Source organism: Syngnathus typhle, linkage group LG10 (genome assembly GCF_033458585.1).
Source record: "Syngnathus typhle isolate RoL2023-S1 ecotype Sweden linkage group LG10, RoL_Styp_1.0, whole genome shotgun sequence".
In the NCBI taxonomy this organism is placed as follows: domain Eukaryota; kingdom Metazoa; phylum Chordata; class Actinopteri; order Syngnathiformes; family Syngnathidae; genus Syngnathus; species Syngnathus typhle.
Window position 1 is genome coordinate 10,851,541 of NC_083747.1, and position 25,416 is coordinate 10,876,956.

General features: G+C 43.7%; 5 protein-coding genes and 1 long non-coding RNA gene across 9 annotated transcripts; 4 read left to right on the top strand and 2 right to left on the bottom strand.

Moving 5' to 3' along the window:
* Positions 1–3: 3 nt before the first annotated feature.
* Positions 4–10,839, bottom strand: LOC133161493 (upstream stimulatory factor 2). Of its 4 annotated transcripts, none has more exons than XM_061290051.1 (11): positions 10,400–10,837; positions 9,934–9,977; positions 9,379–9,476; positions 8,223–8,342; positions 6,585–6,738; positions 5,260–5,347; positions 4,379–4,417; positions 3,227–3,285; positions 2,942–3,036; positions 2,220–2,348; positions 4–1,148 (listed from the first exon to the last, which is right to left on the bottom strand). In XM_061290051.1, the coding sequence occupies exons 1-11, from the start codon at positions 10,432–10,434 to the stop codon at positions 1,059–1,061; spliced, it is 951 nt and encodes a 316-aa protein (XP_061146035.1). In that variant the 5' UTR covers positions 10,435–10,837; the 3' UTR covers positions 4–1,058. The 4 variants fall into 4 exon arrangements, with proteins under 4 accessions (XP_061146035.1, XP_061146036.1, XP_061146037.1 ...); XM_061290052.1 differs by having other exon boundaries at positions 9,940–9,977; positions 10,400–10,833; XM_061290053.1 differs by lacking the exon at positions 4,379–4,417 and having other exon boundaries at positions 10,400–10,839.
* On the top strand, positions 2,343–5,612 carry LOC133161556 (uncharacterized). Its single transcript, XR_009716091.1, has 2 exons — positions 2,343–3,858; positions 4,027–5,612. It is a non-coding gene; the product is annotated as an uncharacterized LOC133161556 (long non-coding RNA).
* An 889-nt stretch (positions 10,840–11,728) lies between the features above and the next one.
* etfb (electron transfer flavoprotein subunit beta) lies at positions 11,729–14,189 on the top strand. The gene is made up of 7 exons (XM_061290076.1): positions 11,729–11,887; positions 12,246–12,404; positions 12,511–12,669; positions 12,738–12,800; positions 13,222–13,380; positions 13,552–13,767; positions 13,859–14,189. The coding sequence occupies exons 1-6, from the start codon at positions 11,834–11,836 to the stop codon at positions 13,720–13,722; spliced, it is 765 nt and encodes a 254-aa protein (XP_061146060.1). The 5' UTR covers positions 11,729–11,833; the 3' UTR covers positions 13,723–13,767; positions 13,859–14,189.
* Positions 14,190–14,623: 434 nt separating this feature from the next.
* On the top strand, positions 14,624–18,714 carry vsig10l (V-set and immunoglobulin domain containing 10 like). The gene is made up of 11 exons (XM_061289934.1): positions 14,624–14,852; positions 15,088–15,417; positions 15,489–15,770; positions 15,860–16,126; positions 16,277–16,516; positions 16,626–16,898; positions 17,161–17,253; positions 17,348–17,572; positions 17,734–17,894; positions 18,060–18,143; positions 18,222–18,714. Exons 1-11 carry the CDS (start codon positions 14,789–14,791, stop codon positions 18,294–18,296), a joined length of 2,094 nt encoding a protein of 697 aa, XP_061145918.1. The 5' UTR covers positions 14,624–14,788; the 3' UTR covers positions 18,297–18,714.
* Positions 18,715–18,863: 149 nt separating this feature from the next.
* Positions 18,864–19,928, bottom strand: lim2.5 (lens intrinsic membrane protein 2.5). Its single transcript, XM_061290104.1, has 4 exons — positions 19,754–19,928; positions 19,247–19,396; positions 19,042–19,176; positions 18,864–18,966 (listed from the first exon to the last, which is right to left on the bottom strand). Exons 1-4 carry the CDS (start codon positions 19,926–19,928, stop codon positions 18,905–18,907), a joined length of 522 nt encoding a protein of 173 aa, XP_061146088.1. The 3' UTR covers positions 18,864–18,904.
* Positions 19,929–21,551: 1,623 nt separating this feature from the next.
* LOC133161443 (sialic acid-binding Ig-like lectin 14) lies at positions 21,552–25,073 on the top strand. Its single transcript, XM_061289963.1, has 8 exons — positions 21,552–21,615; positions 21,892–22,281; positions 22,387–22,692; positions 23,068–23,331; positions 23,462–23,737; positions 24,024–24,132; positions 24,203–24,356; positions 24,640–25,073. Exons 1-8 carry the CDS (start codon positions 21,570–21,572, stop codon positions 24,778–24,780), a joined length of 1,686 nt encoding a protein of 561 aa, XP_061145947.1. The 5' UTR covers positions 21,552–21,569; the 3' UTR covers positions 24,781–25,073.
* The last annotated feature ends 343 nt before the right edge of the window (positions 25,074–25,416 follow it).

Consider the following 25,416-nt stretch of genomic DNA (forward strand, 5'->3'; position numbering starts at 1 on the left):
ATGTGGAGGATAATAGCTAGTTTATTTTAAACCATTTGTAGATAGAAAAGCAGTTTTATAATCTAACCTGAGAGACAATGAATCTGCTACACACAGGGTCGGATTGGCTCAGTGGAAGTTTGTCTTCTTCATTTTGCCATTTTAAAAGAAGATTTGAGGGGGAGAGAGAGGAGGCGGGGGGGCTGGAATCCGCCACAATATGACCTTTTCATGATTAGCAAATTAGCGAATGTCTGTACAGCATTTGCATTATTCACCTCAACTTCACATTCTGCTGCAGCAGAAAGCCTCCATGATTCCGACGTTGGCTCAAGCGGCTGACAGAGTGATGAGAAAAGATCAGTGAAGATGTTTTATGAAAAACTGATTGACATGCTGCTATTTTCAATCACACAGAAAAATAAATCGGATAACGTCTGAGTGAAGGAGAGATGGTTTGCTTTTCTTTTGAGGTGCATTCCCCCTGATAGGCGGAGGGACGGGGCGCTGCAGGTCCCTCCCGCACTTCCTATGCTTACGTCGCATTTCCAAGCGTGTCATACACGGTGGGATTCGTCTGCAAAATGCCCAACATTTCAAGTATTCTCTCACCGCTCTTGATCAAACGTCACAATTGCACATCGGATGTCCTACCCCCCAAAACAATAATATTGTGTCAAAGCTGGCCCGTAATTGATTGTTGACTCTTTCGGGGTCTCGCCTCTGTAACTTGCACTCCATCCCAGAACCTGTCAGCAAGCACACTAATAAGTTAAAGCAGCTAAGAAAGGACATTAATAAAGAAGACAGAAAGCGTCAATTAATAGTCCAACGTAACGATAATGACCATCCGGGTAAGTTGGGGAGCCTCTGGGGGGGGGGGGGGGGGGGCAGACTTCATGAAATTAAATGTCACCGCCCTTGAGTGCGGCGGAGTTCAGTGTTGATGCCTCTACGCCCAAAGAGCGACCTCAGTGAGGCTGTGAAGAGGGTAGCGTCGGCGAGTTTGCTACGCATGATCCTTCACAAGTCCTTGGTTCGTTTTCCGAAATGGTTCGGCGGTGGCGGCTCCTTCGTCGCTACTGCGGAGAGGTCTCCCCCACCATCTCGATGCCATGTTGCTGGAGCTGCGCTCTCAGCAAGGCGTTCTCGTTCTTCAGTTCCTCGATCTTGACCAAAAAGACAGAAGAAGAAGAAGAAGGGAGGATTCCGTTAAGAGCCCTTTCATCCAATCTCGTGCACCCCACTAGCGCAAGGTTACGGAACATGAATCTTGGGAAAAGAGAAATACCCCTTGTGTATTCAAAACAGCTGCCCCACTAGCTCAATGCTAATGTTAATTTGCATCTACGTCGTGGCGCTTTTTTTTTGTTAATCAATTTTGGGCAATAGATAGCTTGAAGCGTGCCCACTTGGCATCTTTTTTAAAGTTTGCTAACTGGAAAACTGCATGCTCACAATAACCCGTTTGAACACAAGAACATATTTTTCAAAAAGAGGGGATTAAAGATGAATCATTTTTCGCATTTCATTCTATCTGTGTCGGGATACCTTAGTCCAATGACGTAAACCGAGATTAGAACACAGCGGGCCACAAAAGTCAAGACCATAACCAACAGGATTATTGAATGATACGGTGCGTCAACTCCGCTGGGTGCCAACTCTCCTTCAGGTGAGGAGGAGTCCACGAGATCACGTTAAGCTTTCTACGGGGGGGGGGGGTTAGCGGGTACGTTCCTACTCAATACTCAGGGAGGAGATCAGCATGCAAACTGACTGTCTGTTTTTACTCCTGCGGGCTCATTCAGGTAGCAGCGAGCGCTTTGATCGTTGGGAAGGTTGCGAATGAGGCGCCAACTGCTGAAAGCACTCTGGGATCCACTCTGAGAAGACTTGAAGACGCACGCCGGGGAGCTGCTGGATTTTACCCTCGGCGGAGTCAGGCTTGATAGAGGCCGCTGAGGCAAACGTGTCTGTTAAACCGGTTTCATCTACACACCCATGCTAAATAACTTTAACTGTTTTCCGATGCTGAATCCATATTGAGAGGCATTCAAAATGTTATACTCAGGAGCGACTTATATACATATATGTTTTTTTTCACTTTTTTGGGCATTTTATGGCTGGTGCGATTTATACTCCGGTGCGACTTATAGTCCGAAAATTACGGTATATCTATTTTTTTTAAATGTTGCTGTTGTTTTGGAAGTAGTTTGGAAAAAATCTTCCCGTTGGCCTACCTGCTGCCTGCACAGCTCGTTGTCCACTTGGATTCTCTCCACCTCCTTCAGGCTATCCTGCAATCGCTGGTTGCCCTGCCGTAGCTCGCGGATGTAGTCGCACGCTTTGGACAGGATGCCTCCTTTGCTCTGGAAGGACAAAATGTTGGCAGTTGCAACTTTTTTTTTTTTTTGCCTGCGCAAAGCCATCACTGACTAACTTAACCTTAATTTTTTAATTTCACACTTGATGGGTGGGGAGGCACGATTACAGACCCAACTTATTTACTAACAAAAAGTCAATTTTTCAATATACACTCGTCACTAAAAATTAGGCATGGTGGACTTTCTGGTAAAATTTCTGAATGCATTAAATCTTTTACAGGTGACCTTAATTTGACTTTCTAAACTTTTGAAAGAGCATGTCCAACTGTGAGGACAGTTTGTTGGTAATTACAGTCGCCAGCAGAGGGCGGTATTAGCCAAAATGGCAATCCTCTTATTCCAGAAACAATATTATTAATCAGAATATCATGTTTAGACTAGTGAGGGCACAAACAATGTATGGCGCTTTGTTCCCTTTTAATAGACTTCCTGGTCCAATTACAATTGGCATTTGTACAGTCAATCCTCTCCATCCTGCTGTTCACAGTTTGACATTGAAGCTTTCTTTATGTGTGGTTTCAACAATATGTTTCTCAGTGGGAAAGTGGCCATTTAACAAATGAGAGAAGACAATTTACCGCTCCGGTTTTGGTGCTCTCCATGTTGCAGTCAGGGATGATTTTAGACAGTGTCACAATCCAGTTGTTGATTTTGTCCCTCCGCCGCCTTTCCACTAAAAAAAAATATATATATATCAGGAAGCAGTCATTTTTCCTTGGGTTGCCGGGCTATGGCAGCTCCACAGCAGCCTCTAGAGGCCACGTTGAGAACAGTTGTGAATTCACATCCATTTCAAGACAGAGCGTGTATTGTGTCGCCCTGTCAGGCAAGTGAAAAGGCCGCAATCCCAGCTAATTACCCACCTTCATTATGTTGCGCTCTCCTCCTTTCATCTCGTGGCGTTCGCGGACCGTCCATTTTCCTTCAGAGAAACAAAACACACACACACTTGTTTTTCACACAGCGCAATATCTCCCATCTCTCCTTGCATCACCTCATACCCGAGACTATTACCGACTGTTCTGGGCTGTTATCATGGACAATGTCTTTTCTAATGCCAGGAGCCTAGACTGCGCTTGCTTCACGCTGTCCTAAACGTCTGCCTGGAGCTCCAACAACATTCTTCGCTTTCCAAGTGCGGCTCGCAGGGGGAGCGTGTTGCTGTTTTACGGCGCAGTAAAACGGTGACGAGCCGTCGGCTGGCGTCCCGAGCTGCCGGCTAATGAGACAAGCGTCTCTCGTATGGGCGTCTTCCCTCAGGTACGCCATTAATTAAGACACGGCAGTGGAACCATTTCCAACGGCGGCAAAGCATGAAGGGTCTGGTAACACCATTGCGTATAAATATTAATGACCTATTTTCTTAAATGGGACCACAAACTGTCTTACTCATTTTAAAAAAAAGTAGCTGGGGATTTATCGACCTGTGCCTTTCACGCAAAATGCAGCGAAGCGGGACAGTGCCGTGTTTGTGGCCGCTGTCACACAGCGCCAAGTAAGTATCTACGTTTTTTTTCTACGCTGGATTTTTTTGTAATATGGGATTGATTTTTCTCACGCTGCAATTTTTGAGAATCTCAATGTGAATGAGGCTTTGAACGGACTCTCGTCAACCTGTGCACCCAATAAAGTGTACATCATTTTGCTATCTGTACAAATAAAGCAGCCAGCGTGGACACGTGCGAGATGAGAGTGCGGTGAGTCTGGAGATGTTTGCAGACGCAGCGCGGCAACCTAATTTCTGATTCCCGACGCGGAGCGAGTTGCCGGGCTAACAACAATGGATGAGGGTCAGCGCTGAGGGAGCGCTACGTCTGCGTCTCACACATCAAGAGCGAGGAGAATCACCGGGGATTGGAGCGGGAGGAGGGAGAGGAGGAGGCTTCTCTCTGCTCGGGATCTAATTTGATTAGTTCATTTGCTGCAAACAGGAATGTGCTGTGATGCCGGTGATGGGGGAAAAAAAGGAGGAAGAGGAGAAGGAGGAAGGGGAGGAAGTGGAAAGCATTCCTCACCAGTTTAAACCTTCGTGCCGCAGCGTCTCGTTTTCATTTCTGCGGACGGCACATAGGGTGGGGAGGTTTTTACTTCACTTTAGCAAACGAGAATGTCACTGTTGATTAGTTCACACTCAAAACATAAAAACAAAAAGGCCAGTGTGGGAAGATTTATGTAAACAATAACAAGACAGCCATTAAAAAAAGAATGTATGCTGCGTCTCCTGTTTGTCATGCGGCTTAACCGACAACAATGCGGATTTTGTGTCCAAACAACAGCACGTTTAACAACGGGGAATATTGATGTAACTCAATTTGACAACTGGTCATGTGCTCGTTGCAGCTTTGCCTTGACGAGAGAAAACTTCAGCTAATTTCATTTCGGCGGGGCACAAATATGTATTTTTGTACGTCAGAACAGTTCATACCTGTAAAACTACCAAAGTCGAAAAAGTAAAGAATTAGTATGGAGCGAAAAAACTGAAAAATGGTTATGCTCCTTAACTGTATCTGACATTTTTTATCCCTGCCTTGTAATATAAGCATCATTCATCTTTATGTGTTTATATTTGGAGTGAGGCCTGATGTTGCAATCGATATTAAAAAAAAAAAATAAGACAATAAAAGCAAGCAAAATGACTAGACTGGATTCACACTGCATGCTTCAAATGACAACTCTGGTTGTTTTGCCAAAATATAAAGAAATCTTTAGATGACAATTAGGATTCTTTTTAAGTGCTATTTAGGCATCTGTGCATGCATGTTGTATCATTTGTTCTGTTGTAAATTCAAATAGTGAAGCCCAAACAATAAGTAAAGGAAATTTGTCTCTTGGACCTGCAGTGAAAATCCAGATTGAGTGATTCATTTGATTTTTTATGAATGGGCTGGCTACTCACGCTGGGAAGGGTTGCGTGCGCGGTGCGATGTTTCGTGTGGCGCCTGTCTGAATGACATCAGGAGGGGTCATCATCACGTAGAACTGCCCTGTGGAAAGGAAGGCATTTAGCTCTTAATCTGTATTTTTGTTTTGTTCATTTTTTTCCCCATCAAGCATATTGGCACTCCTCACATCAATGTCATCACACATTATAAATTGTGTCCATTTGTCCAAATATATTTCACTCACAGTAATTTTGTTGAGAAAAGTTGAGGAGGGAGTTTTTTTTTTTCTTTTTTTTTTTTTTTTTTTTTTAAAAACAACAAGTGCGAACCTGTCGTCAATTGAGCAACAGTTCGTCGCTAAGTATGACACATCAGCCAGCTTCTCACATGACTCGTGGCGCCAATTGTGACAAATGAGGCCCATCCATTCACGTGGCGCGCTTGGCGCCTTTCCTCACTTTTCATTTGTTCTCTCAACGTGCTTGTGCCTGTCGTACGCTAGTGAAAAATATAAATCAGACAGACAATGTGCAGCTTGTGCCCAAGTGTCATAAATCAGGCCAATGAGCTCAAAGACAGAAGCAACTGGGAGCTTAACGACATTAAAATCTAGGATTTTTTTTTTTTTTTTTTCAAAACGGAAATGGGGACCTTTCATTTGCAAAATGACACCACATTACAAATGTTGTGTAATGTCATTTAGTGATGGACTGAGCGACCTGCGTGATTCATGAGACGTCAATCACGTCGGCAGTGCGCCCCCGTAATCGGGGACTTGGAAAAAAAGCGGGAACGAATTGTTTTGTGTGCGGTGAATTAAGCATTTATAATCTTGTTGGAAGATAGTACTAGTAATTGATTTTATTTCTTTGACACATTCTCACTTTTTTTTATATAAAGCTTGCCTGTTTGCTGTCCTTGTTAAGTATACAGTGGGTCACACTGACCCGTAAACACACAACATAGAAGGTGATTTACTCGAATTCCATACATTATTTACCCGTAAGCTTTGCGGTCTGTCATATGTATAACCAATGCTATGTGTGTGTAATGCAATTAGTTATGTACTTTATATGACAGATGGAATTTATGAACTGTCACTCAACAATCCTATCACACTGAAGGAATTGTGTGTTAAGTAGCTCAAACGCACGCACACATCAGAGTGACTTATTCAGATTTGCACGTAACATGTGGCAAAAACAAAAAATAAAATGTAAAAAATTAGCTAATAGTTTAAACAGGTGCTTATCACAGTAAAAAGTGATTTGGACTAAAAACAAGAGTGGATTCGCATCGTGTGCATGCTCAAATTGAGCGTGAGACCCCACCCACTCACCTCCCGCCTGTGTAAGCGTAGGGTCGGCGGCGGCCTGCACAGACACGGCGCCGTCACTCACAGTCGCTGCGGGAAAGTAGGCGAAACGCGCTTCCCCGCCTGCCGACTCCCCCGCCGGACTTCCTCCATTACTGAAAGGGTTGTGAATCACTGCCTTTGACAGATAAAAGAGATGGACGGAGGATGAGAGAAGCGTGAGCGGGCAGCAGGTAAAAAGCCCGCCTCGCTCTCTTGTCAGACCAAACACGAGTCTCAGCTGAGCGAGACACCCCCAGACACCCACCCTCCCCATCCCACACATAGCAAAGTGCTATTTGACAGCCGTAATAAAGTGGGAAAAAAGGAAGTGTGGTAAGATAAAAATAAGCACTGTTCCCGTCAAAGAAATCTGGTTAAAACCCAAAAGTTAATTATTTTTTTTTTATTCTGCTAAGCAAACTTTATCCTCCACAAATGTTTTACCCTTCATGCCGCTTTGCTAGCTTGACAAGTCTTTAACAATCCTGTTACGTGGCAGGTCAAACTGACCCCATTTTAAAAGTTACAAGGATTCTTCAGTCATTCTTGTGCATCCTGCCATGATGGCCATTTTTATGTACGTCGATGGGTGAAACCGCTGTTGCGAGAACTGTCGAATGTACGAGTGTGTGACCCAAAGAGGCCAATCACTTAGTCAAAAAATAAACAGCAATTCCAAGAGGGCCTTAATTACACATGTAGGTATGTTCATTGAAGTGGCAGGTGAGGTGGTGCATTCAAGGTCACCGGGAATCCATTTTCTCATTAAGTTCTTCCTCATATGAATGCTGAAAGGTAGAACACTTCAAATTAAAATGCTTCTCGCCACATCCTTACGTACACCTCCACAATCCATCCATCCATTTTCTATACCGCTTGTCCCCACGAGGGTCGCGGGCCTATCCCAGCGGTCATCAGGCAGTAGGCGGGGGGACACCCTGGACCGGTTACCAGCCAATCGCAATCTAATGAGCGCTTAAACACAACATAGCTTGCCTTGACCAATTGCTCTGTTTTAAACGGTAGACTGTATGAATTTGTAATTTAATAAACGCCTCTCAGAAAAATGCAGTGCAGTTGTAGGCCGCAATAGCCACAATAATAAAAATATTGCTAAATTAATACCAATCATAAGTAAGCATCTGCATAGACAAAACGTTCGTTAGACCAAGGGTGGGTCAAGTTTTTGGGCCAAGAATTGATCAAGAGGCCTGTGATTTTTTTTTCTAAAATGGTTAGTTTAAATATTCTTTGATTTATTTCATGAATTAATCTGCTAACTGATTTATATGCTGTCGAAACGCAGGTGACTAACGGCCCCTAAAGGCCAAACGAGGCCACTACAACAACAATGAATCCTCACTAGAAAAGGCCCAATAAACTACAGAATTTGATGTTTGTGAGTTGAGTGGCAGAAAAGTGATTGACGACGGCAGCATTCCATCTTCCTTCCATTTATTTTCCTCACGGAACATCTTTTCGACTGACACTTCTCGCATCCAACTTAAGGTAAGTTGCAAAAGTAAAACTGAATAAGCACAGCATGTTTGAAGACTTGTTGTGATAGCTAAAACAAAACAAAAAAAATTGCATAATTTCATGTTAATCAAGGGTTGGTACCTGAGCAATCGCCTGTGGAGCGCCGCTGAAGGCCGCTGCAGAGACAACGCTCACCGCTTCGCCAGCGTCGTCCCGTCCCTCAAGGTTCTGGTCAGTGACCTGGACCACGCGGTACGTCACCTGTAAGGATGAAAGGGAAAAAGAAAAAAAAATTACAAAAGAAAGAAAATTGATGTTTTGTTTCTACAGTGTGCGTACTTGGCTAGTAGATTTGTTGATCATATCCCACAAGGTCCCACACAAAATGCTCTGGACTGGATTTTCCCAAATGAGAAAATAGTCTTGTGTTCCAATAGAAACCCAATTTGTAGCCCCGTATCATGTGACTCGCTCCCTCCCCTGACTGACATGTGACAGCAGCCTCGTGCCAATCCCGTCCCGACCCGAAATCACATGATGTTGCTCACGCTCTCACTCTCGGTCACCCTCTGTTTACGCCAAAACAAATCACGCATGGATGAACGGGTATCAAATGCCACACTCATGTTCCAGAATAAATTCATCTCTAATAAAATTATGGAGGGCTTTTACCCATAAAAATGTGAATTATTTGAATAACTGCCAACTTGGTTCTCATTATGTTTGTGTTTTTTCCTCAATTCTGTGCCTAATATCTCCTGATACCAAAAAAGCTTTGAAACCGTTACAAAAATAAAACAAAAATAATCTCCACAATAATAACTGTGACTTTGAGTGTGTGTGGCTTTAAAAGGTAAAGCCTTGTCCAACACAAAAAACAAATATTTATTCCGCATGTTTCATTTAATTTTGGAATGAGGTTGTAAAACAAAATGTAGAAAAACAATAATTTCATGGTTGAACATAAATCAGTTATAGGACAGCAAGGAGAAATCAAACTTTGTTTCTTGGGGATAAAAATCACATGACATATAATTGCAACCTTAATCACGCCACAGAGACAGCACCAAAATAAATTCAATAACTGCTGAGGATAACTTTTAAGTAGCACCTTTATAATTATTTTTGTTTGATTCAAATTAGAAAAACCTTTAAGACTACTTATTTTTGTTTGATTCAAATTAGAAAAACCTTTAAGACTACTTCAAAATACCTGTGAAGTTAGTATGCAATCATGACCCAGAAATTGATTGTGACCCAGAAATTTATTTTTTCTAGTCATGTTGTCCAGTCTCACCTGTCCCCCGTCAGTGCGGAATTGGTATTGGATGTTGTGATCACCAAATGCCGTGGCCTCCTGTATGGTGACAGCCGTCTGCTCGTCCCCAGTTCCGTCTGAGGGAAGGATATTTCAATTGGTTTGTTTTCTTACAACAGTACACCAGAAACAAATATAAACAGGAAAAGAAACACTAAGGTCAAAACGGCCTTTGTCAACACAGTTGGAGAAGTCACACTGAACTTTGACGCTTCTGCCTACGAAGTGAAAAAATAGGGGCAAAACTCATTTATTTCAATTGCCCTGGTAGTTATTAAATCGTTACAAATCATATTACAAAGCAAGATCCCCTCACTGGGTTAATCTGTAACTATTAACACTCACAGTACCGGGTAAAACATATTGCTGCAAACCGTTTGCTTAGGAAAACGGAGAGAATTACTTTTTTTGACAATCAAGAAAAGTGAGAAATGAATTATTAAATAGGTCATGAACTTAAGTGGCTGGGGATGCAAAATCGGGTGAAACGAACACGTTTGTGCATTGTTGCAAGTCGTGTAAGAAGTGTCTTAAATTTACCGTCAGATGCTTGCACCTCCTCGTCTTGTTTGTCTTGGCTGCGGATTAAAACATAACACATGTCACTTTGACTTGTCACCCCAAAGAAACCTTAATTTAAGGGGAACTTACATCATAATTTTAAATGCAACTTTAGGAGCTATCTTAGCTTCTGTGAGTTTCCACATCAAATAAATTCAAAACATGAATACTTGTTGGAACCTGACTTGTTTACTTTTGAAAGCTAGCCAAAGCTAACTTTGCTAGCCTGTTTTTAATTCATTTTTTTCCGATAAACGCCCTGTTCATGTTATGAATACTCGTCTATTTGCCTCACAGTGCTACTAAGTTTTCTCAAAAACAAAATGTAAAAAGCTAAAATATCCGCTTTCTAAAGTAACTCCTTCTTAACTCTGGAAAGGATTATTAGCATGTTGTGCTTAGCTTGTGGGTGTTAGCCATTTTTGTGAAACAGCTTTACCTGGCGTCGTCCAGACTCTGTTCGAGCATATCCATCAGTGTCGAGAAAAAAAGGAAACTTCAATGCCACGGATGGAGATGGAAGTGCTTGATCACGGGAACAAACACTCCGGTCATGTGAGAGGAGACAGACCAGGACACGTGAGACGCAGCTCGGCTTTGGAAGGAAAATGGAGTCCGGCGAGTTGCTCGGTGTTGCCGGGTAAGATAAAGTGACTGCAACGCCGCTTCTTTCAACGGTTTATCTTGATGCTAACTTGTACATTCCGCGGCCACAAGATGATTTGGAATGGCGAAACTGTGACGTATAGCAACAATGAATCATTCAGCGATGTATTCCAAATCGATTACTAAACTTCCGATTTGCCTTAATGAACCTCTAAACGCAACACGAAAGCTATTTTGTGCTAGTGGGTTCCAAGCTAACTCTGCTTGGCGTTTGACTTTGCCAGAAAGTATTGTAATGTACCATAACATTGAAGGCATCAGACCAAATAAAGTCATTTTATTTGTTGCTAACTGGTGTTTTTACATAGCGGTTTGTATTATAAATACATACATAAACACGTATTCATTGTTATCCAAATCCGTCGTTTATTCATAAGATTGATTCTATGATTTTAGAAATGGTGTTCCTGCACAGTGATGTCTGTCTGTCTGTCTGTATTTTCTTTGAAAAATTTTTTTTTAATGAAATGCTGCACCTCAGGTAAATAAAACAAATTTCCGTTTGGGCCATGACATGTTTCTCCTTTGTGTTTTCTTGAATAGACTGTTGTTATGAAGTCAATTCAGTATTTTTTGTATACACCTTAATCACAATCAAAATCGGCTCCATCTTAATCATATATGTAATACATTAGTTAACCAATACGAACGTTACAATACTGTATACTGCATACATTTTGTTGATTACATTTTAACTATTCATTTTTAAAGCCCTGCAATATATAAAACGTTTCCCCAAATTTATGACGGGATTAATTAATGGTAAATAACCAAGGTTATTGTGTTAATAATTGTTTTGATCGCAATGAACTTTGCCACAATTAGTAGGAACATATATTCGTTTAGTTTTCTACACGAAACATTTTAAGTTTGGACCCACAATATTTTTCTTAAACAATTATGCAATATTAAAGCAATCTCTAAAATGAAATCCAATTGTATTTTTTAACAAAGAAATATGTTTGTATTTTCGGAGTACGGCGCTATTTAGTTTTGTCGAGGTTACTAAAGGAGCGTGATCTTAGCCAATAAGCGCCGAGTATGTTGCTCATGGCCGATTTTCACTGGTTGAATCAGGAGGCGGCCCCCCGGAGTTTCTTCCTAGTGTAACTCTAAAATATCTCCGACCCCTCCTTGTTTGAAGGTTCACTTACGGTGACTCGGTTACGTCCGCTGTCCACAACTCCTTTCCACGGTTCCACCTACTATGTCTGGCCGGGTTCTTGTCGGTGTCAAGCGTGTCATTGACTATGCAGTTAAGGTAATATCATACATGAACTTGTATGAATATTTTGAACAATATTTAGATGGTGACTTTATCTGTAGTCCTAGCTAGCGTCCGCATGGTAACAGCTTTGTAGCGCCACATATGACCTATGTTGGAAAGCATACCTTTAACTGCACCTATCAGGACACTTTGCGGTGAATACTTAATAATGTTGCCTCATAGCATATTTGTATATAGTTACTTGTGTAGATTACTCAATGAATAGTGTGTTGTCATGTTGATGGCTGCCGTTTTTCCCCACTGCAATGAGATGAAATGTTATAAACGAAACATAGTGATAGTTTAATCTCTGCCTGTCTTCTGCTTGTCCCCATTTGCCCGCCACCCTCAGATCCGGGTAAAACCGGATAAGAGTGGCGTAGTGACCGATGGCGTGAAGCACTCCATGAACCCCTTCTGCGAGATCGCCGTGGAGGAGGCGGTCAAGCTGAAGGAGAAGAAGCTCATCAAGGAGGTGGTGGCAGTGAGCTGTGGGCCACAGCAGGCTCAGGTGGGCTTGGCATCCTAAGAGCATCCGAGAGCAGAATTGGGACCACTGTAGTGCGATGGGAAAAAAAGGTTTTGATTCTCATCATATGTCATCTCCCTCTTCTCAGGAGACCATCCGTACTGCCCTCGCCATGGGAGCTGACCGCGGTATCCACGTGGAGGTGTCTGGCAAGGACTACGACAACTTGGGTCCCCTGCAAGTCTCCAAGATCATGGCTGCGTTGGCCAAGAAGGAGGAGGCCCAGCTTGTAATTCTTGGGAAACAGGTCAAAAAGACAGAAATACATTCCTTCTTCGCTGCACTATTTTACATGGTAATATTTGTTTTTAACAGGCCATTGACGATGACTGCAATCAGACGGGACAAATGACAGCAGCCCTACTGGACTGGCCTCAGGTAAGAGCTCACCATTTTTATTTGAGTTATTAAATGTGTCAAATAGCCAAATCCGGTCCCCAATTTTTAAAGTGTTTTAATTCAATCTGTAGTCATTGAGGGAGTTAAGTATTTCCGTGATAGCTCTAATACAATATTATATAACCACCTCTCCAGTCCAAGGAAACTTATCAACATGAGCTGAAAGAACCGCAGTGATCCTGCTCAATCCAGAGCAGAACAGTTCAAAGGTTTTCTGGACATGTGAGGGTGAAGTTCACAGATTGGCCAGCTGGTGGCACCCTTGACATCACTTTGAGCACACAGTGGGACAGACGTGACAAAATATTGCCATGTTTTTGTATCATTTTGAAGTTATTCTCATTACTCCTAGTTACTTACCACAGTATTGTTAATATTGTTTTTGATATTGTCATGTAAGGGCACCTTTGCGTCAGAGGTGACACTGGAAGGCGACAAAGTGAAAGTGGTGCGTGAGATTGATGGCGGCCTGGAGACCATCAAGATCAACATGCCCGCCGTTGTCACCGCGGACCTCCGACTCAACACACCTCGCTATGCCACCCTGCCTAATATCATGGTAGGCACCTGGAATCGGCACAAACTGACATCTAATGTAGTATAACATTAAAATAATCCTCTCGATCCCCAGTTGCAAGCATGAGAAGTTAAAGTCCAATAGAAAGAAGAAACCTAGCAAAGCAACACATGCACTATGACGTCGGCATCTTTGTCTTGTTCTTTCCTTCAGAAAGCCAAGAAGAAGAAAATTGCCAACGTGAAGCCGTCCGAGCTGGGCGTGGATCTGACATCCCGTCTAGAAGTGCTGCGGGTGGACGAACCTCCGCAGAGGCTGGCTGGCATAAAGGTGGAGACAGTGGAGGACTTGGTGGGCAAACTAAGGGAGACGGGCAGCATATAACGAAATTGGGTCGGAACCTAATGGAGCTTGGAAAATAACTGCAAGGTAAGTGATAGTAGATTGCAGAAGTTGAAGATGTCTTTGTATTTGTAATTATTGTATGTATCACTCTCTCTTTTTTTTTTCTCTCTCACAGGCCAAGGACTGAGGAACACTGTCCTGCTGCTACCACAAAACCTTATCTCTTTGATTTTTTAAATCATCACATCTGTACTATAAACTGGGAATCCACTTAAGGGGTCAATACAGAACCATTTTGTTTTCATCTCCCAAATAAGTAGCTATGTCTAAACGCGCTTGTAAATGATTGTAAATACAGTATATAGAGACACGCATGTCGCATATTAGCTGGGTAAGAGGACAGTGTCTCTCGGTACCATCAAACTTTTGAATATTTCACCACAAGCGCCTCGATTGTACATGATCATGACAATAAAGCAGCGTTTGGAGTTTTTTTCATAACCAAATTCAATCGTGATTGGTCTCATCAATTTCCAAACAATGGCCCCCACACACACAATTGTCTTTTGTTCTTTCACAAAACACAAAATGAAAAATAAATTAACTCAGCCAAATCTGAAACGGGAAAAAAAAAACACCCAAAGTATAAAAAACACCACAGGTCATAAGACCTTTGACCAGTAAAAAAAGAAATGCAAATATCAAATCCTGCAACAATCTAATCTGTGCACTTCAAGTGACATTTTCACACACGTCTCAGTTATAACAACAAACCCAATATTCATGAATTTCTCTACTTTCCCTCATGATTCTGTGTGACAGCCACAGTTGTAATTGTTTCCACCACAAATATCTTCAACGCTGACTCGACAAGTTGCACCGTTCATCGCGTTCCAATCAGCAGGCACTCTCGCTCGAGTGCAGCGTCATAGGCCAAGGCCTCCATGAGAGGTGTGGCTTCGATATGGAGCAGCACAGGTATGCCCGGGTGACGCCGCTGTCTCTCCTCAAGGACATTTACACACGCCTGCTTAATATGTCCTCACTTTAAAAAATGGCTTTTTAAAACTTTTCAAAAGGTCCACAATTTTTGTTTTCCTTAAAAATGAAGACGCATGAGGGATTAAGTGGTCAAGTTTTGATGATTATTTGGGCTTTTGCTTTTTCTGGTGAGTACCCTTTTTTATTTTTATAGTTAGCTTTTGGTGATTTCCTGCAGTATATACAATAGCATTTTCACTTATGGAAGCAGCACTTCACACACACAAAGTAAATTGCAAGCGTTGACGAAACTTAACCCAGCCTAGCGAACAATTCTGTTATGTAAATAAGCTAAATTGCAAGGCGCTCGCTAACAAGACATTTTGTGTTATTTGTGTACTTTGCCTGTTTTCAAACTATCAGGTGCCAACGGGCAGCTTCTTGTGTCCGCACCGGGCGACACCCAGGTAGACACCCTCGCGGGCGCCAACCTCACCCTGGCCGTGTCATTCGATGGGGCGCCGGACCCGGCCATGAACTGGTTCAAAGGCCGCCTGCCCATTGTCACCTGGACGGTGGGCTCAGACGCCCCTCCGGATGTAGCGGAAGAATACAGGGAAGTGCTGAGGCTGGAACCCAACGGATCCCTCAGCTTTGTCCACGTGCCGCTGGGCTACGACGGAAACTACACAGTGGAGATGACCAAGTCTGGGTTGGGGACCGGTTCCCTCAATTTCACTCTGAGGGTCTTTGGTGAGTCAAAGTTTTTACACTTCTTTTGAAAATAAACCACCTATTTACAAGTTGATGGGTTTCTACCTCAGAACTCTTCGAGAACGTGACAATGATGGCTTTTCCGGATTTAATCGAAGAGGGCAGCGAGCAGTTGCAGCTGCAGTACCGCATGCTGCGAGGTGTGGTGGAGCAGCAGCGGTGGTTCTTCAACGGCCAGCCCGTAGCAGATGGAAAAGGCGGCTCGCGTTATTCGCTGCGGCCCGGCACACTGGTGGTCCGTGAGCCCCGCCGGAACGACACAGGACGGTACACCGTGTCGCTGAGCAACCCCTTCAGCAGCGTGACTCTTGACTTGAACATCACTGTCTTGTGTACGCTAAGTTTTAACAATGAGAAATATGAAAATATCTGTCTAATATGTAATTCATTCAGTTTTGATCTTCTCTGTGTTCAATTGCAGATGGTCCAGATGAGCCCAGCATCCAAATCAGCCCAATTCAGGACTTCTACTTACCAGGAGATTCGCTCACCCTGTCCTGCCTGGCGGATGGGGAACCACAGCCCCTCGTGAGGTGGACGTATGATGGCGAGACGTTGTCTGATAACTCCATGGGTGTCCTAAATCTCACAGGAGTACAGACCAAGCAAAATGGCCTTTACAACTGTGACCTGCGCAACCAAAGGACAGGAGCGCAACGAGACAAAACCGTCGCGCTAAATGTTTATGGTATGCTGACAATACATTTGAATGTAATATTATAGATTTTTTAAAAAATAAAGTTATACAAAGTCTTGAGAAAATCTTAAATAAGAGTGAAGTCCGAGCAATAGAAAAATAAATGTATTATTTCACGAGAATACATTTTCACCGGTACAGAGAAACCACCAGGAGGTCCACAGTGTTCCGTGGTGTCCGAGGACAACCGACGCTTGCGGTACGGCTGCCAGTGGTCGGGCGGAACGCCGCCGGCCAGGCTCTCCTTCCCAGATTTTGGTGACGACAGCAGCCTTGAGAACTTTACCTTGAGCATCAACGTATCGAGCCAGTTGGACGGGAAGATTGTCACATGCCAGGGACAACATCCTGTGGAAAACAGCAAGTGTGACGTTACGGCTGGTGGGTGTCATGTGACTTTTGTGTCCCCCAAAATACAATTTTCTGTCAGGGCCTGGCACAATATTTGGTGTGTGCTGATGAGTTTCGCCAAAATAATCACCTCTGTCAGGGAGTCCGCAGAATTTCCTCCCGATCGTGCGAACCAACGTGGACGCTGAGGGCAAAATAGTGGTGAGCATCAGCTGCCTCAGCCGGGCCACGCCTCCCGCCACTGTGTCGTGGTTCCGAGGTGGCGAGCCGGTCGTGGACGGTGACCTCATCAGTGATGACACCGCCCGCTTGGATATCCGTCATCGCAACGTCAGTGTACTCCTCCTCCAAAACTACACTTGCACCTGCCGAAACCTCCTGGGCGGCCGCACAAAGCACATCCGCTTGCAAGGTAGTCCACTTGACCAGTTTCATTTGTTTTTTTGTTTTTTAATTCGCATACTTGGAATCCTACCTTGTCATTCAGCTGATATTAAAGTCATTTCCCAGGATAAGGCGTCTATTGTGCTCTTCCTCTCATTTCGAAAACTTTGCATTCCCTAACTGAAAGACAACAAAGAGGCCTCAGAGCAAACCTCGCTTGCGTTTTCCCGTGGAACAAAGCGCTTGACTGTTGACCATTGACTCCACCTCTTCTGTCCCAATCTCTCCAGAGCCGTCCATCTCCAATTTCAGTTTGTTCCCGCACAAGGACGGCACCATCATCACATTGACGTGGGAAGTCCCCCCCACCTCCATCGTCACAGGTCCACAAAAGTGTCACTATAAACATTTTGTGTAAACATTGTGTCATTCAACAAGTGCTGAATACAAACTGTATCCAAACATGTTCGAATGTAGGTTTTGACATCCAGATGAGCGGGCCAGCCCTGGTGAGTGCAGACGGGAATCTCAGTCAGTCCAAAGGCAGCGCAGACACATTCCGCACCATCCTGCCCAAAGCCGGTTCGGCCCGAAGTGCCGACATCTTCCACCTGGATCCCAAATCCACGTATCGTTTTCGGGTTCTTCCCAGAGCTCTAATGGTCGAGGGCCAGCCAACGAATGCCAGACGGATCGGCCCAGGTATTCAAATACATAACAGTGGTTATCTATCTAGCTATCTATTTGTCTTATTTATTAATCTTATTTATTTGTCTTATTTATTTGTCTTATTTATTTGTCTTATTTATTTGTCTTATTTATTTGTCTTATTTATTTGTCTTATTTATTAATCTTGGTTCTAGCCGAGGGTCTGAGCGGTCCAGCCATTGCAGGCATTGCGGCCGGAATCCCCTGCAGCCTCCTCTTCCTGCTTCTTGTGTGTGGCCTCATTTATTTGGCCATCTACTGGAGCAGAGCTAAAAGACAGCAGACCAGATATCCGGTGTCCAGGGCTGCTGAGAAGGTTTAAAAGCCTTTTTTTTTTTTAATCAAGCGAACTGATGGAAGGAAAAAAAAACAACTCTGTATTATTAAGGCTTTGTCTCCATCTTATGAGCTCTTATACAATTGTATTGGTAACCCCCCCTTCCAAACAATGTAGGTGAATTTTCTTCCCCCTTGTGTCCAGGTAACGACCACCCAGACGCAGACGCCTCAGAATCTACTGCCAAGAGGCGTCAAGTCTCCCCCCGACTACAACAGACTGCGTCAGGTGCTTCCTCCGATTGCCTTGGCCACATTTAAGGGGAGAAAAATGACAAACAATAAGCAGTTTGTTTTTATCTTGCAGACACCGTCCAGCCTCTCTGTGGCCCCGCCCACCTTTGTCCCCCCACCGCCCGTCAGAGTTGCAACAACAGTTTGAGCCAGTTGAATTTTGTACAGTAGGATTTGTTTTTCATTTTGTATTGTAACATATCAGAAGACAATTTCCTCAAGGATAGATTTTTACACTAGCACAAATTTAACTGCAGTTTATGGTCATTTTGTGATCATATTTAGTCGTTGAATTAGTATTATTATATAATTAAATGTTTTTATCTTAAATGTTCCGCTTGAAAGTTTTCTGTGTTTATTGAGAGTTAAAATATGCATTGTGCAAAGATTTTAGATCAGTATTTTTCTGTTAGAATGGAATCATTTGGTAAATGTGTATATACTGTTAAAATGGTTTACAATTGTATCTCACATGCTCTCGGTTTGGCAAAGGTGAGTTTGGATATTTATTCATCTATGTAAATTTATATGAAAAACTACTCAAATACAATACTTGTTTAAAGTACTATTCGATTCATTAGTTTCAATTTGTATTATTTTACTGTACCTTTTCACTGCAAAAAACAAAATACAGATTTTAGCACATAGATAAACCCAAATTTTATTGCTTTTTAAAGTTCTCTTGTGTATTTCCCACTGGGAAGCATTTGTAGTCGTCATCTTTGACGCCCTGGATGACGCGTTCATGCCTCGCCTTCAACGTGGGCCAGCCACTCTTCTGCACTCGTGCATCCTGTAGGCACACATGTAGAATATACCTACAACACAAAGGACAATCACAAACATCTCCGTTATAGCGTATGTTTTCTCCCAAATGATGAATTTTGATTTACCTGCAAAGAAGGTCATGAGCAGCGCCACCCATCCAAGGATGTAAGACCAGGAGAAGCGCCAGTCGCCGAAGCGCTTGCCCAGGAAGTTGACCGTCACCCCCGTGTAGATGGCCATCGCCAGCAGCACAAACAGCGCTACAGCCGGTAAGAAAGTGACACTTTTCAACTTTTTAACAACACCTAATTTGTTTTGTTCGCCACCCACTTGACACAAAAAACATGATGCCGGCAGCGAAGGAGCGGTTGAATCTCTCAAAGGCTGAGAAGTGAGCGAAGGACAGGATCCCTGCGATGATGCCGGCGAAGCAGGACATAGCTGAGAGGATCATGAAGGCACGCGTGGCGTTCCAGTAAGCTGGGGGAAAAAAAAACAAGGTACAAAATGTTTCATTAGTTCCTTAACCAAGCATGTCAAATCATTTATTCCTATTGAAACGAACTAAAAGTTCATTAATCCGTTCCAGCTCCTCCTCAAAAACTATTTGTTTAATAAAGCACTTTTCAAATAGCACTTTATTGTACTTTATAAATACATAAAGTGGACATATAAAGTCTACACACCCTTATTTGGATTTCTGGCTCTTGAGATAAAAAAAAAGAAACACCGTTAATGTGATATAACTTTAGTGGGGGAAAAATATCCCAGTGATGGGGAGTAAAACATTGAAGGTCATGCAATTGCCCTTGGGTTGTCACAGCCGCAATCACTTACCGATGCTGTCTGTCTGCATGTGGCACTTTCCCGACATGCAGTAGCGCCACAGGCCCTGGTGGGCGAAGCTACCCGACAGGCGGTACTGCATCCAGTAGTCGGTGGCTGTGGAGACCACCAGCAAGATGTTCCCCACGATGGCGCAAAACAGCCCCCCTCCCATGAAGCTGTACATCGTGAGCGAGAGCCTCGGACGGCTTCTTCAGGCCCCTAACGACGTGGGGGTAATTACATTATTATTTGTGTGTGTGTTTTTGAAAATAACACACACTTATCAGTTGACCCATTATGGAAGATATTTTCTCATAAAAGTACGCGTACCACCTTACCTTAATTCCTCAGGCAGCGAGAGCAACCGAGAGTTGAAGTCGGCTAGCGAGCGCCACGTCAAAAGAGGACCCCGAGGCCCAAGTCCAAAAAGTTATCCCCTGCGTTTTTCTGTCGATGAAGGCAAAATCCTTTAGGGGCGGGCTGGGGGTGTTTTGGGGGTGCCGTTGCCGCCAGTGTTGAGTGGGAGAGGGGGTGTTCTTCTGGAAAAGCCGGGATGTGCAAAGGCTTGCACTCCTGCGTCACTCAATAGAAGCTGCTGAGGTGCACGTTTTCTTTCACCGTCCATCGGGCGCGGAGATAACAAGGGGGGCGCCCTGCGTAACTAAAAACGGCATGAGCTCAACATGGGTGTCATTTTTTATATTATTCCCTTTTCCTAATAAGTATTTTTTTTTTCATTATTCAAACATTGTATTTTTTTTTTTTTTTTAAAGAAGTTGCAATACACCAGATGGATCTGTGCATCTGAAGTGCCAGAACGAAGCTGCCGTTCTAGATTCATACAATAGCAGATGAAAAAAATTATTTCTGAGATTTGTGATTGTGAAAATGCCTGAACTTCTGAGATGCAATTTGTACATAGTGTCGTTAACATTAAAATTGTAATATTTGTGATTGTGAGCTACCCCGAGATGGCAGGGGTCTCATCACATCCTGCAGTTTGTTTTTCTGCTAAATTTACTTTTCATGGAGAAGTGTTTCTTGCTGAGATGGTTTTATTATCTACGTTCTTCCTGTTTGTGTCTCATGTCAATGATGTCAGCGTTCTCCGCATGCTCCAACAGATTATGGGAGATTAGTATTTAAATGCTAGTAAAGGGGCAAATATTAGAAACAAGTGTCAGAAGATGACTTTACATATATTCTTTTTTATTTTTGACACTTTACACAATATTGAATGGGAATTAGCGGAGTATTTAGGCAAACCTTTTAACGAATACACACAAGGGTCTCATAAGGAAGGATTTGAAAATATGCAGTACAAAGGCGATATACATGATATTGCAGGTATCCCTAATGATTTAAGCATCTGCAAATTTGAGGAAACAATGTGAAGATGACTCATGCGCGGCCGTCAAGTGTTACCTCGGAAACTTTCCACACGCACAAACTTTATCCGACTGTCCATGTTAGATTTGAAGCAAGTTAGTACTTCTGTTCAGTTAAGTTCTAAGCGACCATCTTGCTCATTTGCAACATAGACTTGCACGTTTGACACTTTGCAAGTGTCTCCGTCTTAAGCGTTGAAGTTATAATAAATCTGTCTAAATAAAAGTTTGATTCTAATTTTGACTCAATTTGCCCCCACCTCCTGTCTCTGCATTGCTAAACCTTATGAGAAACATTACAAATCAGATCAATAAAACAAGTCTTAGCCGCGGGATAATGAGGCGAAGGTAATTGTGAAATCATGTCCGGGGGGGGGTCCTTCATCCTAAATCCGCTTCCTCTTCCTCTTCTTGTTCAGTGTTGACAGCGAAGTCATATGGATGCGGACGGCGTCGTGGCACTCATGTGGCCTCTGCTCTTTGGTGAGTACAAATCTACATTTATAACAATCTTATCATTTCCTGGATATTTGTCCATTTATCCAACAGTTGTACAACTTGCGGGATATTGTGTTCACATTATGGGGAAAAAAAAGGGCGAGATAGTTGCCCTTTTCTTCTTCTAAAAATAGAAGGCCAAGTAAAAAATTTTAAGACAATGTCAATTAATATGAATCGATATGTATTCTGTATAGATGCACAGTTGAATTAAATCTAGATGAGTATGTAATCCTTATTTTCTATCCTGTGTATCAGCAGTCTTGTTTGCAGGGGTGCAGGCCTCCCCTCTGGAGCCCTCCATGCCCGCCCGAGTACTCGCAGTGGTGGGCTCGTGTGTGATCATCCCCTGCTCCTACACACCCTCAGCAGAAAAACGCGCCGAGGTGGACGTGCGGGTGCGCTTGCGAGGTCACGCACGGTTCTTTTTGTTCCGCCAATCCCGCGTGGCCTTCAACAGCGGAGACATGGAGGAGGTCAGCGACGTCTTCCGGGGGCGTATGTCCTTATCGGGTCCGGTGAAGGACGGTGACTGCTCGTTGAGGATGAACGAGGTCAGCGTGGAAGATGCCAGGACTTACGAGGTGTCTCTGAAGAGGACTGGAGACTCTGCTTGGGGGAGGGCCAAGTCTTTCGGTTTGGACGTTGTGGGTGAGTGGGACATAACCCGTTTAGTCTGTATTTCTAAGGCGGCCCGTCAATGCGGCATACATGTCATATTAGCACCAAGATGGCAGATGTCTTCTCACCCGGCAGACACCCCCGAGGCTCCCGTTATCAGCGGCGTGTCCTCAGCCGCAGACGGGCAGGTGGTCACCTTCAACTGCAGCGTCAGCTACCAGTGCCGCTCCGAACCACCGACCCTTTGTTGGAAATGGGAGCGAGGAGTGCAGCCGGTGGGGGAGCAGGAGATCCGGATCCTTGAAGCCCAAAACCAACAGCCGCTGCTGCAGACCTCGCTCACCTTCAAAGTGTTGAGCTGGGTGAAGGTGAGCCTTCGGTGTGAGCTCAGCTACCCGAGAGCCAATATGGTGACTGCCTTCAAGGATCTGCATGTGACATGTGAGCACCTATCACATAAAAATTGAAGATACGGGCATGTTGTGATCATTTGTAATATTGATTATAAATATTCATTGAGGATTGGGTCTAATTGTGCCCTACGAATTCTGCCTAGCAACAAGTTATATGTCATCTATTCATCCATCCATTTTCTGTACCGCTTGTCCCCACGGGGGTCGCTGGAGCCTATCCCAGCAGTAGGCGGGGGACACCCTGAACCGGTTGCCAGCCAATCGCAGGCCACACAGAGACAAACAACCATTTGCACCCACACTTATGGGCAATTTGGAGTGCTCAGTTATATGTCATTGGGTATAAAATTGATTATAACATCCTGCTATATTTTTTAACAAATGCCATTTCTCCACCCTGCAGTCCCACCCAAAGATGTGACAGTTCAAGTGCAGACCTTGACAGTGCAGGAGGGGGGCAGCGTCCTGCTGGCCTGCTCATGCAAAGCCGACCCACCGGTGTCCGAGTACCGCTGGTCTTACGTTCACCGCGGCCGCACGTTCCACTTGGGCCAACGCACGCACACCATCCGTTTATACAACGTGACACGGGACACAGCGGTCAGCTGCGTGGCCGAGAACCTGGTGGGACGCGCCCAGTCGCGGACCACCGTCCTCAACGTTCAATGTAATTTTACATGTTTTACAATGCATGTCAAAAAATCATAATCCAACAACGAAGGCTTTAAAGTAAACAACAAAATAACCTCAGATTTTTTTTTATGAATAAAATTGATTTAAAGTCTTCTCTCCTCCAGATAAGCCCGTGATCCAGCGCCTCTCATCAACTTGCATGGTGGCAGATGGGATGCTGCGCTGCGTCTGCTTGGCCCAGTCCAACCCGCGGCCCGCCATCAGCTGGAGTGTCAACAACAGCACACCGCCGCGCGGCTACAACGCTTCACTCTCGGCCGACGCCCTCACAGCCACTCTGAGGGGCCGTGTGGACGGGGGGCTGCAGACGGTCACCTGCCTGGCCCACAACGCCCTTGGAAACGACTCGGTCACGCTGTTGCAGCACCAAGCAGAAGTCGGTGAGTTCGAGTACATGTCAGATTGTACTCTCATAAATATGACGGCACCAGAGAAGAATAGACTGCTAAGATGCAATATTGAACTCATTCACTGCCAGTCCAGTAAAAAAAACAAAAAAACAAAAGGGGGGGTTTAAAAATATTACAAATATTTTCCATTTCCAATTTCGCGGACCACCTGTCATACCGCCACGGACGTTTGACAAACCCTGGTCTAATGTCATCCATGAAAACAAATCTAAACTATTTGATGTACTGAATTTACAACTGAAAGATGAAACTGCAGGGTCTTGGCGGCTGATGTGGTTTTTGGTTCCCCCCGCCGCCGTCATCCTCTTCGGTATCTCCTTGGGTGTGCTTGTTTTCTTCTACTGCCATCGCAAGAAGTCCGTCAAGTGAGTCAATAATATGATCGCTCTCTCGTTTTAGAGCGCAACTTGCAACTTAGTCTTTCTGTTCTGTCAGACACATGGTGAGCGGACGTCCATCAGGTGCTGGGCTGTGCCAGGCCCGCATGCCGGTCTACATCAATTGCTCGGAGGTTAGCCACGTGTACACCAACGGAAGCTACCAGCTGCTCTACCAGAACTGCACGCCGCGTTTTGTGCGCAACAAGCAAGTATGCCAGCAACACTCCAGAACGATACTCAGAATCACTGGTTACTCAAAAATGAACTTCCCTAATATAAGTACATATGCATTAATATTTGTATTTGTACCATTGATTTGCAGCACTTTGTTAAAGCCACGGTTGTTGGTTTTATCGTGCTCTACAAATAGTCGAGTAGAGTCATCATCAATCTAACGGTTAGACCGATGATGACTCAACTCTACTCGACTATTTGTTAAACTCTCACGAGTTCCTCATTCCACATTTGTGATGGCCTTCTTCAAATTGTGAGGTACGTCCGATGGGCAGAAGGGGCGGCGAGAGAAGGCGAGGAGGTCCGCGCGGAGGGGTGGATACACAAGTCACCGTCAGTGAGGTGCAAGGCGCCATTGAGGCTGATGCGGAAACAGCCATCTACCTGGAGGTCCTCTAAAAAAACAACAACAACAACAACAACAAAAAAACTCACTGAGCAATGACGACCTGCGATCTGGGGCGCGCACAAATGGATTCTTGTGAAGACGTTTTATGGTCCTCAGTAAAAAGGAAGCCATAAAAAAATAACTCAATTTGTGACAAAGCATATCACAATGACTATGTACTTTCTCTGCTAGAATCCAGCCCTTGAAACCTCATTGTGATCATAAATCACATTGACCCGGCGCCATGTTCTGTATTGTTAAAATGTGACCTAAAAATACGATTAATAAAAGATACTTCTAAATAGTTGGGGTGGAATGGAATGAGTCTTGAAAATTTAAATGAAATTACAACGTGAATTTAATTGAAATAATTAAATTGAATTAAAATATGAGCAAATGTAAGTTTTCTCAAAACAAAACAAAAAATACATTAAATTGATGAGAATAAATTCAACAATGAAAGTAACCTTCAATAAAATAAGCAAAAAATATTAAAGAAATATAGTACATAATATATAAAGAATATAACAGACTAATAATATTTATCTAATTGAGAACGAAAGAAAAATAACTCGGAGAAAACAAAGATCAAATAAACCTAACCACAAATAGAACAAAAGTGAATTAACAGTTGGGAATCAAATATT